Genomic DNA, 14,997 nt, shown 5'->3' with positions numbered 1-14,997 from the left:
CTTTCTAACACAATTTCCATTTAAATACATTAAATTCTTGAACTCTTGCCAAAGCAAAAATTTTTGTAAACATTACAATGTACATTTCGCTACTTGAACTTCCTTTTATATTTTATGTTACGTGTATCTTAGTATCTCAAAAGAATTTAAACCAATTGAGGCAGTTGATATAATTATATTGTCAGGATAAATAATTTATTATGACTACGTTCTTTCAATTATGTCAAACAAACACCGAAAAAAATTATTATTTTATAGAAGAGAAAACGGAATACAAATTCTCTGTATTTTTCCTTGGTGGAGCAATCAGTTTAAAACAGACTTGTCTTTTCCCAAACCATTCTGTCTACAATTGTAACGCATAGAGTAGCATCTGGAGGCTTAAGAGAATGATTGATCCGGCTTACAACATTTAGCTAACGTAAAGGCAGGCGACGAAAAGGGATAAACGTGGTTAAACAGATACAGTACCGTTGATACTACTAAACTGATGCACTCTACAAACCTGATTTGTACATCAATTAGCTCGCAACTAGATAGGATTCTGTCCCAAGTCGGATCATATTTTTGAGTTCAATTAAAATAAGAAAAAAGATTATTTTTTTTATTTGTTACGAAACAAACTTCTACAAATGAAGGAATAAGAGCTGCAGAAACTATGCCCGGAGATATAAAAAACAACAAACATTTCGATATCTTCTTACAGCAAACTACGATAGTCGAACTTAGAAGGCCCTCCAGCAACTGCACCTTGATAAGCTTAATAGCGTCTAGATGACTTACAATCTATGTCGACGGAGATTCGAAGGTTTTATCGCCATCCAAGGCGAACGAAGGAAGTTGCATTGTATCGTACGTTAAATGACTCTTCTACTAAAAATGCAATTGCGAGATTCGCATTCCTTAATAAATTACGGTAAGACAAACGGTTTAGAAATTCGTCTTTTCAACAAAATAGCTATAAAAACGATGACATATTATTAGAGCACTTAATGTCTATTTTGTTCGGAGGGAGAGTGTTTTCATCTACCCGTTGGTCAATTAGCGGAGGCAGCTGAATTTCTCAGCGAATTCCCCAGTTGCGCCTGCGCTCACTAGACTAAACGGGGAGTAGGAAGAATGCTCTCCTTTAACAACCAATCGTGTTGAGGACGTTGATCAAAGTGAATGGACTTTTGTCTGATGACGAGTTATTCGATGACTCACTGCTTAACAACGCCAAATTCTTGCGTAAACAGGAAAGGAGTGCCGTCAATACCGAATATTTCGATAAAATATACCGACTAAATGGGAGATTTCGAAGGTGGGACGCTAATCCGGCTGATGTCACTCCAGACGGTCCCGGAAGACAGACGTCATAAGGAACTACTCTTCTACAATCCAGTGTCTGGTTTCGTGTGTGGGAGAGACATAATTCCGAGAACAGTGTCATTCTTTGTCCTGGATTAAAGGCGATAGACTAACAAAAAAGAATTAAACAATTTGTAAATTTACATTAATATAACGGAACGACAAAGAACCAATTATATAAAACCGTCATCTCTATTATGAAAATCTAAAATCCTTTAATTTCACTTTGCGTCATTTAAACCTACTAAAATTTCTTTTCACTACGACACGGTACTGCAAAACGGTACGTGCTCTTCTGCAACCTAGTACGAAAAGAAAGGAGATTGATGGTTCGAGGTTGCAGACGATGGCACTACTCTAGCGTCAGGTTATGTGCCGCTTGGCCTGTTACCTGATGAATATGCTCTTTACACAGCCAGGCCGAGGGGATAGGTACGGTCCGATGGCAAATCTTGCCGTACCACTCGCAACTCAGACTATAGTAATGCTTACAATCACCGATAATTGAATAAGTCAGACTGCCAACCACGACTTTCGCCGAATAAAACAAAAGCTCTAATTTAACCTACTTATTGAAAATAGTGAACATCATTTCGATGACGACTGAATTATGATTTCCCTAATTTAGTATTCCGCTGCATACGCACTCAGTTGTCTATTATTTGTCATAATCGTGTGCCTTACATTTTTATAACTTTTACCGACGAAAATTGTGCATTAACAAGTACAACCTATTAATTTTTACTATTATTTTTAATTAACATTCAAAATATATTCTGAATTTTATTTCTCGGAGTTTACAAAATATTATTCGTTCGCTCAAAGTTAACAAAAGATTATTTTGGGAGATTAAATAAACCTTTACATTATAATTAATGAATGCCACAAACTAAGAATGTCATCAAACAAGAAAGTCATTCCACGATGAAAATAAAAAAAAAGAGAACAAACAGTGTGTATTTTTTATATTGATTTTCGGTCTTAAGAGTGATGGTTTAAATCGTTAAGAGTCTAGGTGCACGCAAAACTAGTAAAAGAATTACAAAAAGATGTGTCCGCTTCTGAAGTTTAGAATACCTGCACACTCATACAAACACATTATCAAACAGTAAAGAGGAAAGATAAATAATCTAAATTTAAATTAAACATAAATTATCGAATGAAAAATATACAAATAATTTCATAAACTGACAATAACTCTTGGATTTTAGCCAAAAAATAAAGTAAACAGTCTGAACGATTAATCCAGACACAGAATATTTATGTGGAAAGTCTTTCTAATCGCAGTGACAGGCAAAGTAGACAACCGTTGTGCTGTTTTTAACTCAAACCGGTTTCTTACACACGGCCATCTTCCAATTGGTTGGTCAGCGAACTGGTTTTAGAAGAAACAGCACAACAGATGAAAAATAGTTTTTGTTCACAAACTCTCTTCGTTTTTGTAGAAATAAAAACGTTAGTAAATTATTTTTGTGAATTACAGTTAATAAGTGTTTCAAGTCTCAAATTATTTTTATCTCATGACAAAATACGCTTAGAAGAAAGAATAGAATTATGTAATTTGAACTGTGTGTAAAATTAAACTTGAGTAAGGCAGTATTTAATTCATTGTATTTTTTTACGGTTAAACAATAAAAAACAAAGAAAAAAACGTTGTTGCTATAAATAACTATTGTAAGTCGATTAAGAAATTCTCAAGAAAGAGGGGACTGTGTAGGATTGATTAAAATATGCTGTTTAAGATTACTATTTTAATTAATAAATGTAAACTTACCTTGAAATCCTGGAATGCCTATTAAAACCCAAAAATCTATAGTTTTTTCTTTTTCTAACTGTTCGTAGTCCCAAGGTTCCTTTACTTTAACACTTCCATTTTCCTCAATGTCTATCCAACGATTTTTGTCTACTAATTTAAATGTTTCTTCGTTAGTTAGTTTCTCTAAATGAAACATCATTTTACCCTTGATACTTCCATCTGTTTCTTTATATACATAAGTCTTTGTAGGTCTAACCGATCTTTTACTACGCACTAATATAACTTGATTTTCTGTTGTATTTTCGTTGACTTTCTTATGGCTGTATACTTCAATTATAACTGGAACAGGATTACTTGTTAAACGTGGTTTACGATTATCGTGAGCTTCCACTAGGAATTTGTAAGTTTTCAGCTGTGGCTTTTCCAATAATAATATCTGTCCTGTTTTTGGAATAATAGTAAACACTGAATGCTTTTTTGAAAAATGATATAAAGGTTGATCACCATCAACATCCACTGCAATTATCTTTCCAATAACTTTGTGTAGCTCTGTAGAATCTGGTATTTGGAATTTATAACTATTCTTTAATAAATGAGGAGGATTATCATTTACATCCTCAACTTTTATCCTAATGAAAGTCTTTGCACTATCACCTTTACTATTAAATGCTTCTAAAGTCAGATTGTATTCCTCTCTAGTTTCACGATCCAATGAATTATTTGTATATATAATGAGATTTGTATCATTTGCTGATTGTTGCCTGATCGAAAATGAATTATCTTCATTTCCATCTATAAACTGATATTTTACTTGATCCTTTGGATCAGTTGTTGCAAAAAATAAATCCAAACCTTCTACTTCGGAACCTTTTGGTTCATTCTCTGTCACACTTCCTAAATATGTATCCTTTATAAATTTTAACATCTTGTCTTTGTCCATTACATGAATGATTAAATTTTTTTCTACAGTTCTGTTAGGATAATCTTCTCTAACAATCAAAGTAAATGGGGAATCTATAAAATGAGCTATACTAGCTGTCGGAACCAGAACACCATCACTGAATATGGTAAAATAATTTGAAAATTCATTATTGATAAGACTAAATGACTGACCCCTATTTATTAACTTCTTTATGCTGTATCCAGGATATACATCATGAGCCACAACTAAATGTTCTGAATGCTGTTCATATGAGTTTCCAAAAAAGGACATCACAACACTCAGTCCAAGCCAAAACATATTACAGTGATACATGGCTGTTAACATTCCAGTACTCCAATGTTTAAGTTGCACACTTCATAAAAGAATTTTGATTCAGAGTCCAGCTCTAATCTAAAACAGAATATAATATTATATATTTTTATTTGGAATATATAAACTTATTCATTAACTGTTAAAAACTAAACTACACTTTAAAATAACAAATATTACCAAATATAAAATTCAAAATATTTTATTAAAAAAATACATTATATTATAAATTATCAACTCATGTATTTTTATTCATTTAAAAGACAGGAAAAACTTAATAATTTTAATAGTTACCTATAAATTATTTAATAACATCTAAAAATATGAAGTGTAGATAATTTTTTACATTAAGCAAGATTTGAAGATCTAAATTACTGCATTCACCTTCTTCACTGCAACTATCAAACAGTTTCACCAATTGTAATATAAGTTTCTTCCAAATACTTTAAATGGATTTTGGATATGGGAAAGGAGAATGCTGAGTTATGTGCACAACTTTGGACATGACGTTATGTATTATTCAAACATTCAGTTGTCTCAAAGAAACTTTAAACAATTCTAACAACATTACATTGAACAAATTGAATTCTTTACAACCAAATGCGTACAAATGACACTGCATTTCAATACCAGCATGAAAAGTAATGATTCAGAGATTGATAGAAAATTTTTTTTTTTAAGAAAATTAAAAACAAAACTATATATAAAGATCTGAAATCGGAGGAGGAAAAAAAAAACTGTAACATGTCTACAAAATACTATGCTACTACAACATTTCAAATAAGTGAAAAGTCATACACAACTTGTTTTTTAGTCATTAATAAATTAATTATTAATTTATTTTTGCTTCAAGTCTGTTTTTATTTGATTTTATTAACTATTATATGCATATAAATATAAAATCTTCAATCTGCTTATTTAAATAATTCAATCTGCTTCATATTTAAAATCTGCTTTTAAATAAAAAAGCATTTGAAAAATAAAATACTACCCTATATAAAAATTAATAGAAATTTAAATGAAAAATAATCTTAATTTAAAGGCATCATTAAAATTGTTAAGAAGTTTTCCTATAATTAAAATGAACATAAATTACAAACTGATATTTTTTATTTTTTAACAATTTAGAAAGAGACTTTCATTTGCAATTAATTCAAAGTAATGTTTAAAATTGTCTTCAGATAGATAAATGAATTCAATGCCATCTTTGAAAATTCCAATGTTAATTATCGTCAGTTAGACTAAGACAATCTCTAAAGCTGTGGAATCAATAACTAGAACACATCACAATGTACATTGTTCAAACAAAAACGTTAAAAGTAAATGACATTCCTTACAAAACTATACAATTAAATATTCAATCATAACCAACTTTATTTTTAATAAGAGCTAATTTGAATAAATAATACCTATATATAAAAGAATAAATGTTTTAATACATAATTAAAAAAGATATAAAGTTTTAAAAATCCAATTTTACATATCTACAATATCTTTTTATGATATTGCATTAAACTTTCATCCAAATATATTTAAGTATGTCCATTTATATTTAAAATTAATTTACCATAGTTCATTATAATAATAATAATAATTCTGAAGTAATAAATTTTAGACATAAAAGTATTGATATTTAAATATATTACAAAATACTTCTAATCTTTGTTCGTGATACTTTAACAACTAGGCCTAGTGTATACACATTTCCTACAACAAAACTGAATTTCAAATAAAAGATATAATTAAGTAATTATGGCAATTTTCTTTAAATGATAGATATTCAATATTATATAATTAAGTATTAATACTCTTAATAAATTACACTCAGTAAATTTCATGATTTATGAATAATCGCATTACAATGATGATGCAATATATCAAGCAAATTGTTAATCTTTATGCTCCAATGATATTATTAATTGTGTATGTTTATATAAATAAGGGATACCAAATTAGAATTGAAATGATTCCATGTATAATGAGTATCAATTATTATATGTATGATTTGTATTCACAGAGAATTTCATATTTTAAAATATACAAATTTTGTTAATTAGAAGCATGTATTTTAAATTAAATTAAATACGATTCATTTATACATCAGATATTTTAAAATACATAACGTAAATGAAGTACCGGTAACGTACAATACTTTGAAAATAAAGCAGATTACATGTACAGTACCTTCTTTGAGACTAACCTACCAAAATATTCTTTCCAATAATACTACTGTGGTTTAGAGAATTACTTTATTACAATTTTATAAAATTTTGCAATTATAGCAAGAATCTACTTGTAAAAACAACAGTAAATTATTTTAGTGTTTTGCTACTATTTAAAAATGCAATCTTTTTAAAAATATAGCATTATAATTTGAAATACTTTAGATTGTGAAGTCATTTACATTAAAAATGAAATCCTTAAATGAAATGAAACAGAAAACAAAAACTCCTTTAGTAAAGTACCTTTTTTTCAATTTCAGTTTATTGAATTATTTATTAAATAATGATTTTAGTTTCTAGTGGTTATTATTTCACTTTTGGAATATCAAATTTAAAAATTTTACTGAATAATCTTGAAATTATCATCTAGCATTATACTTTAATATAGAATAAATAGTCTAATACACTCTTATGAAATTGATAATGATTAAACCGACAAAAAATTGCAAAATATGTAAGAAGATATAGATATATTCAACGGTAACATTATATTTATATCCAGCCTTAAAACATAAACTAATACATTTTATTTTTTGGAACGTGTTTTATATTTAAAACTATATTTTATTTAAACAAAAACACCTAATAGGGATGTCTACCAAGCTGTTCAGTGGGCCACTTCACTACCTAAGAAAACTCTTTTGTCAACATTTACAATGACTCTCAGTCTGTTCTAAAAGCCCTATTAAATCCCAATTGCAATAAAATCACATATATCCAGCACCATATTAAAAATCTTGTAAATAAGATAACTTTTATATTTGTTCCCAGCCATACTGGCATAGTAGAAAATGAAAAAGATGACTTTGAGGCTAAGTCAGCTGTAAAGGACACCGACTTGGACTATACTCTCATCCCTCTCTCACGTAGCAGCCTTAAAAATTATATTCACGTTAACGCTATGCAGAAGTGGAACCAGCAATGGTTGAGCAGTAGAACTGGTAAAATAACAAGATTTTATTTTCCTAGTGTTGATTGCAGATTCTCATCACCACTTAGAGATTTAATGTTTGCTACTGCTCAACTACTTACTGAGCGTGGTAATTTTTGAAGCTACCTGGCGACGTATAAGCGGGCAGAAACTGCCTTTTGCTTTTGCTCTAAGTAAACCTTGACACCGTCAACCATATGATCTATCATTGTCCAATTTATGATCAAGATAGACTTATTCTGAAATTAGAAATCTGCACACATGGTTTCAGGTGGCCATGTCCCCTGGATAAGCTTGTTCAGAAACCACTGTTTGATGCATTTTACAATTATGTTCAAAATAATGGAAGAAAAGACTATAATTTCTAGTTTTTTACATTTTAGTTTTCACTAAAAGCCAAATACTAATTTTATGTTTACTTTGTATCATTTATTTCAGTTTATGTATCCTTAGTGTTATACTCCAATAGGAGTGGTGCACTTATTTCTATAAAAAAAAAAAAAATTCTAATAGGGAGGTCAATGTTTGGTTAAATTAATATAATTTTAATTATTTCCATTCATAATTACTTAATTAAATCAATTACCGGTTTTGAAAATTCAATTCCTTTAAAATATATAATTATTTAAAAGCATTTTCATGTCCAATGTTTAATTGGATTGAAGAAAAGCTATTATTATTATTATTATATGAAAATGAAAATTATAAAACTACAGTAAAAATAATAAAATTTCAATACAGAATAAATTTTTTCTTAATTAAAAAAATGTATTTATGAAATACGTTTTATGTTCAATGTTCAATATTCTTATAACTGTTCAGTACACAAGGTATATCAAAGATATAACTTAAGTGTATTAAAGCAATAAAAACAGGATTAAATTTTAACGAATATCTCTAGAATTTAACAACCGAATTATGATAAACAGCCCTTATAATGCGAAAATAATATATATATAAAGAATTGCGGAAAGAAAAGAAATTCCTATTAAACTTTGAAGTAAATTTTGAAGAGAAAATTGCTTTAAACAAAAAGAAATGAAATGCTCCATTTTCATCAACGAATCTCCATTTCGGAAAATTGTGAACTTAAAGTCATTTATAGTTTATACTGGTCAATGAATCTATACTCGATCATTTTAATATCATAAAAAGATCTTTTCTCACTCGAAACTCAACTTTCATTTAACGTCTATTATCATTTAAAATCCAATTTACGGGATAGAAACGTGTCGGTGAAGTGATATAAAAAAAAGTAAAAGATCTAAGGTTAATACACCATTTAATGATGTAAAATGCTTCTTATGAAAATTCTGCAAAAATTTGAAAGTAAAATCAATGTCACGTGGTATATCGCAGTCAAACGATCAAAAGCATTTGTCCTGAAACAACAATCGGGTTCGAGGCCCGGCATCACCCATCCTTCCTTAGCCGAAATAATATAACCACGTCCTTCCCAACACTTTCTCGCTTAATTTACACATATTTCCGAATACTTATAAAAGTTAAAAGCCACTCTTAAACTCACTTACCAAGCAAGCATCTCCGAACGTCAGCCACGGCAGCTCGGAACTGGCCTTTGAACCTCAACCGACAACCAAGCCACCCCATATGACGTCACCAATGGTTCCGGTTCCGGTAACAGGATGTTAACGATATTATTCGGAAAGATAACGTTTTCGTTTACTTTTTACTCATCGAAACACATCGCAACGACGTTTCCACGTAATAGTAAGTAAAGTGCGGCCACGGTCGATGCAGAGAAGTGGGCGCTACTAAAAGACGAGAGGAGGGCGAGTGTATTAATCTCGGAATAGCCTGGCTCGTGCGTCACTCGACGTTCACCCCGGTTAGAGTTCATTCGAGTTTGGGTTGGATCAGGGAATATTCCCCATCGTCATGTTTTATTATATTTTCCTGAAAGGGAATTTTCTGGATATGAGGTAAATATAATACGCCTCTAGTTTATATAGATAAATCTAATGGATTTCGTCTTGAGTAAGCCATACTTTGATTATTTAAAGAAAATACTTTCTTAACTCCGTTACTTAAAAAAATAATAATAATAATAAAAGTAAAGGGATTTTTTTCAAAAAACATTAATTTTTTATTATAAACAAAATTTAAAATAGATTTTTTAAATAAAATAATTAACGTGCATAATTAATTTGTGTAAATAAAGTTAAATTACTTTTTCGGACTTAAATGACTAATTAGAGTGAGATTCTCCCTACTTAGGGAATTTATGTTTGGAGTGCTGCGCGAGAAGGGGAAAAAGGTGATATCCGGGGGAAAAAAAATACCGTGTTTTCGCCTCCCAATTCATTATCTCGACTTAAAAGGGAAAAGAAATAAATATTTATCCTTTTCACTAAATGAGGAAATGGATGTGGGCAATCTATTAAATTTTTAAGAGTAAAACCTGAAGAGGATTTCTAAAGATACGTTTTCAAAAATAAATTAGTTGCGATTATTAAGTAAAACGCTAAATGTTAGAATAAGCAAAACAGGGGCGAACTGTACTCTTAAAGTATGTGTTATTTTTATAGGAAACTTAATATCGTTCTCCTCAAAGAACCAACCATTGCAATGAAGTGGGTCGTATTAAATTGAAAGATGAATATTTTTATTTTGTTGTTATTATTTTCTTTTTTTCTTTTTAACTGCAGAATGACTCATTATGATTCATAATAAAACGCATGGAGTAAATAAAATTCTCTTTGAATAATTACGCTGAATAATTCGTTTAATCAGATGCGACGAAGAAAAAATATCGCTTTAACAGAATATTTAGAGAAAATTTGAGAAAAACGAAGAAGAAAATGATACAGAATTCGGTTTTTTTAACGAAAAAAGAAGTGCGGTTATTGTCCGCAACATAAGACTTATACTGGAATAGTCCATAAAGAAAGGTTATGTTCCAAACGCGGAATGAGAAAGAGTCTGTCTTAGTCTCGCTAGAAACCATCCTTTGCCCCATACTAAATATGAATGAAAGAATAACGCTCCTTTGTAGAAAATTTAAGAATAGGAGAAGCAAAGCAAAAAAATGAATTATCATTTTGAAAAAAAAAGTTTAAAATGTCTATATTTGTTAATATATGATGATATAAACACTCGTAAATTTGTAATGCTGATTGTTGCGATTCGACCGCATATTTTAAATTTCTATTCTAAACAAAATGATTTATTATACTGATCAATAACTTAACACTTTATAGGGAAACATAAATTATGAAATGACGAGGCTGTGAGGTAACGAAACTACATAAAATAATTTAAAATCGAATTTATCTTATCTGCTTGGGTAGCTATTTGAGTAGACCAACGCCTATTTTCGAGTCCACGCTCGTTAAATAAGATTAAGATAATATTTTTTTTTTCTTTTTATACGTATCGTTTGTCACGAATTTTTTTACATTCCATAAATTAAAACATATTTAAATAAATTGTAAAGAAATTATTATCGCACGACAAAAACTGTAATTACGATGATCCTTACAAGAAAATTTGCAGATGGGTGAAAGCACGAAATTTCTGGATGCAAACATTATTAAATTAAAGTAAATTTGCTTTAAATTTATAATCACCGAATATATCATGTTTAAATAACTGTTCAAAGGATAATAATCTTCTGCTCTCATAATTTTTGTTAACGATGTGAAAATGGTCAAATAGTTGCTAAACAATAGCCAAAGAGAACCGAGGAGGAACTACTGAACATCTTCTAGTTTCGCTGAGATTTAAATATAATGAATACACTGGTACACAACATAAAGTCTAAAATTTATTCTTTTAATCAAAATATCTCATTACAACTTTCAGAAAACTGTCATCTGGTAAGTTATTATTCCGATAGAATCAAACCGCATTTATAGTGAGAGAGGATATAAATCAAAGATGTAATCCCTTTAATAATTATTATCTTATTGCTAGAGAGAGATAATCATTGCCTTCTCGTTACAAGTTAAATTATTCGGTTTAGAACATTATTAAGAAAAGTATTTGTTTATGATTTTAATTCCGTACACGAAAAATTCTTTTCTGTCTAGACTATATGAAATTTTACTCGATGTCCTTGCTCTATTCTGATCTGTTTTAAACAATTTCTAACAAAAAACTAGCTTATAATAAAGTGTGTTTATACATTAGCTTTTATATTAAACATATCAACAGCAGCTTTTAAATTTTTTTAAAGTTTTCTTGCGTGTCGAAAATATAAGAATATTTGTAAATACAAAATACATATATACGCACACTAAGATTATCGGAAAATCGTTAGTTTGTCATGAACTTTTTGAATAAAATTGCTTCATATAATATATTGTAATTGAAAAAATTTTTTAAATTACGGAACCAAATGTAAAATATCTAATAAATTTTTATAAAACTGTATAAAATTATTATATGATATAGTACCCGTTTATACAGAGAATTCTGTGTATAAAAACGCAATTTAAAAAAAAAATTAAATTATAAAAATGAATAATTCTTACACGTTTAGCAAATTGGAATATTTGGTCGACGAGTAAGTTCTTATAAGAATTTAACTCCAAACTTTTCTATCGTAAATGATTGTAGAATCATAGCTAAGTTCAATTTCAAAGGACATCTAGTCTTTCAAGGGTATAAAGGCGGGTGGAGAAGGACACCAATCGCACTACCTCCTAGAAATCATTGGTTGGAGTATCAGCGTGACTGAGCATATCCTGTTCCCATAATCCCGGAAAGGCTTTTAAATAGAAACTACTTTTACCTTTAGCCTGGCAGCAGAAACTCTCACCTGAACAATACCGACTTACATTAACAAATTACATCTTCACAACAGGAATTAATAATGAATATTTCCGATTATTATTTAAGTAGGAAGCTAATATCCAAATTATTCCGATTCCATCTCGTCATCTATTTTCATATCAAATCGTTGACAAACCTAACATGTGAAACCAACGGTTGCTTCTTTCTTTCTTTCACACATTCCTTACCTTTGTTCATATTTAATCACGGGATGGATGTAGCGCTGATATCTTTCATCATATATCATCAAACATGCAATAGAAGAACAACTTTTCATCTTACTGATGCTACATGATTAAGTATAAATAGTCGTACTGCGGCGTTAGTTACTTCGGCAAGTAATATTTATCTGCAGTTATCCTGAGTTCAAATCTCTTCTGTCCGTTTGTTACTAGATGTCACTACGATGTGGTTCAAGTGACGTGTACTCCCTGCGAAGTATCTAAATATTGATAACAAACATCTCCGAGAGGAAGAGAGCAAATGGCCATCTTACTCGTGGGTTAACCGCAGTTAAACTAGAACCACCACCATTTTAATTAAAATTTAAGCTAGATTACATGAACTAAATAAGCATCCTATTTAAAATTACCCCGACGTGCTTAAGGAAGATAAATTCAAAATTCATTTATAATTTATCCCACATATTCCACGGGAAATTCTTTAAAATTCGAATAAATTTTCTTTACAAATGTATTAGAGAAAAAATTAAAATGAGTAGTTTTTTTCTGGATCAGTTCTTATAAAATAACAATGAGATCGTATTAATAGTCTCAATTAGTCTTTTAAGGATCATGAATATTAATAGGACGCATTAATAGAGATCATTGGTATGTTGATTTATAAGCATTAGTCCAAAATCCTCATATTAATATCTGTAAAATTAATAAGAATCGTTTAATAAACAAAAACTATTATGAAGAGCGTGATTAATGATAAATACATCTAGACTACAGAAATTACCTTTAATACGAAAAGTTATTTATTTTTAAATCATTTTTACATTAATATTAATGTGCGCGATAAGAAATCATAAACGAGAGATGTTTATAACGAGAATTTAAGTTTTCGGCTTCAAGATGGCAATTTTGTCATGAAGTATAATTATACATTTTCTAATAAACAAATTTAATTAATGATTATTATGATCATTTCTGATTTTATTCCCTAGTGTTCTTCAGTCACGCACTACCAGAGATCACGTGATTTTTCTTTTAATTACAATCGTGCATATCATGTTATGATCTGAATTCTGTGCCAGAGAAACATCTAGTCGCAAAACATGCATAACCTGTTAATTTGAGCTGTAGCTATCATAACAATTGCTTCAAATCACGCTAATATCTGTTAAAGTTTCATATTTTTTCAAAAACATGTTTATTATTTATTAAATGCTTTGAATTTTCTCATGTTCCTCTCGAATTCGGACTATGATCACGGATAAACCATTAAATAACTTTTTTGTTGTTGAGTTATTGATACATTCGGAACGTTTTATTTTGTAAGGATCATTCTATTCTATCATTACAGATAGATAAACGGACACAATCCATTGCAAACTCTATCAGAACTCGACCAAATACTACAAGTAGCAAAGTGTTCGGTAATAATTGATTCTGTAATCACACTAAGATTGCAATATGGTGGTCTCTGCTAATATATCAGTAATAGTAATCGATGTAAGCAGCTAAAAAATAATTAATTAAAAATAATGTATTCGGTATACGTTGAATTTTTAACTATTTTAAAATCGACTATTTTTTTTATATTTGTACTTTTATTAATATTATTTTTTAAAGTATTACCCGATAGAAATAGAAAGATGGCAGTTTTCAAATAAATATTTAATTTCTCTACTGTTTTTTCGACGCCTCTTTCGATTCAAAATTAAAAAGTGAAAGTCGAAAAAAATTTTTTTCCTCTTTCTTCTTGATTTTTATCATTTTTCCTCCTTTTTGTTTAGCTCTAAAATTGTATATCAAAACATATTTTAATTCAAATGGAAAAGAAAATGTAAATCGAATTTATTATTATTTTTTTCCAACATTAAAACAAGCCCTTAAAAAGTTAAAGAAGACAGGAGAAGGAAGTAAATCATTTCTTAGATATTTTTCTATTTAAATATATATGTTTTTTGAGTATGATTTTGGGTACAATTTTACGGTCTATGATCACGATGCAAGACTAAAAATTCTTTCCAAATTTTAAATTTATGGAGAATTATGAGGAGTAACTTGTAAATAATAACGTATTTATGACTTCGTCTTCTTGCTTTAACATTAAAAAAAAAAAAGAATCATTTCTTTTAATATTATAAAGAATTATGGGCGATTTAACAGAAATGAGTCAAAATATCGATGTATTTATATATAAGATTTGATCTTTCCACAAACAAGATTTTTTTTTTCTTTTGAAGAGAAAGATGTCTTTTATTGTGGAGGATGATGCAGATGTTTAATTCTTTTTAATATTATCGGAAATTATAATTTGTAAATTGGTAATTACAAGAAAAACTTTATTAGCAATTTAGAAAATTAGTTTAATAATAGACCTAATGCTGCTATTAACTGTATATGGTGGGAATCTGCTATCTTAATAATTGAAAGGGGGATCGTCATTCGAATGCAATTAGAAAGTGCCCAGTTCATATTATTGAGTTGTAATTGGAGGAATTTTAATATTCTCCAGT

General features: G+C 29.2%; 1 protein-coding gene across 4 annotated transcripts in view; it reads right to left on the bottom strand.

Moving 5' to 3' along the window:
• LOC136988209 (neural-cadherin-like) overlaps positions 1-9,310 on the bottom strand; it is a 173,265-nt gene extending 163,955 nt beyond the window's left edge. For all 4 annotated transcript variants that reach the window (XM_067286049.1, XM_067286047.1, XM_067286048.1 and 1 more), the window contains exons 1-2: positions 9,044-9,310; positions 3,125-4,439 (exon numbers count right to left, since the gene is read on the bottom strand). In XM_067286049.1, coding sequence (XP_067142150.1) covers positions 3,125-4,373 — 1,249 coding nt within the window. In that variant the 5' untranslated portion in view covers positions 4,374-4,439; positions 9,044-9,310. The remainder of the gene's footprint in view (positions 1-3,124; positions 4,440-9,043) is intronic.
• Between the last annotated feature and the right edge of the window lie 5,687 nt (positions 9,311-14,997).

This window comes from Centruroides vittatus, unplaced genomic scaffold (assembly GCF_030686945.1).
Source record: "Centruroides vittatus isolate TY-2023 unplaced genomic scaffold, ASM3068694v2 scaffold_324, whole genome shotgun sequence".
In the NCBI taxonomy this organism is placed as follows: domain Eukaryota; kingdom Metazoa; phylum Arthropoda; class Arachnida; order Scorpiones; family Buthidae; genus Centruroides; species Centruroides vittatus.
This window is presented reverse-complemented; position numbering and strand designations above follow the sequence as displayed.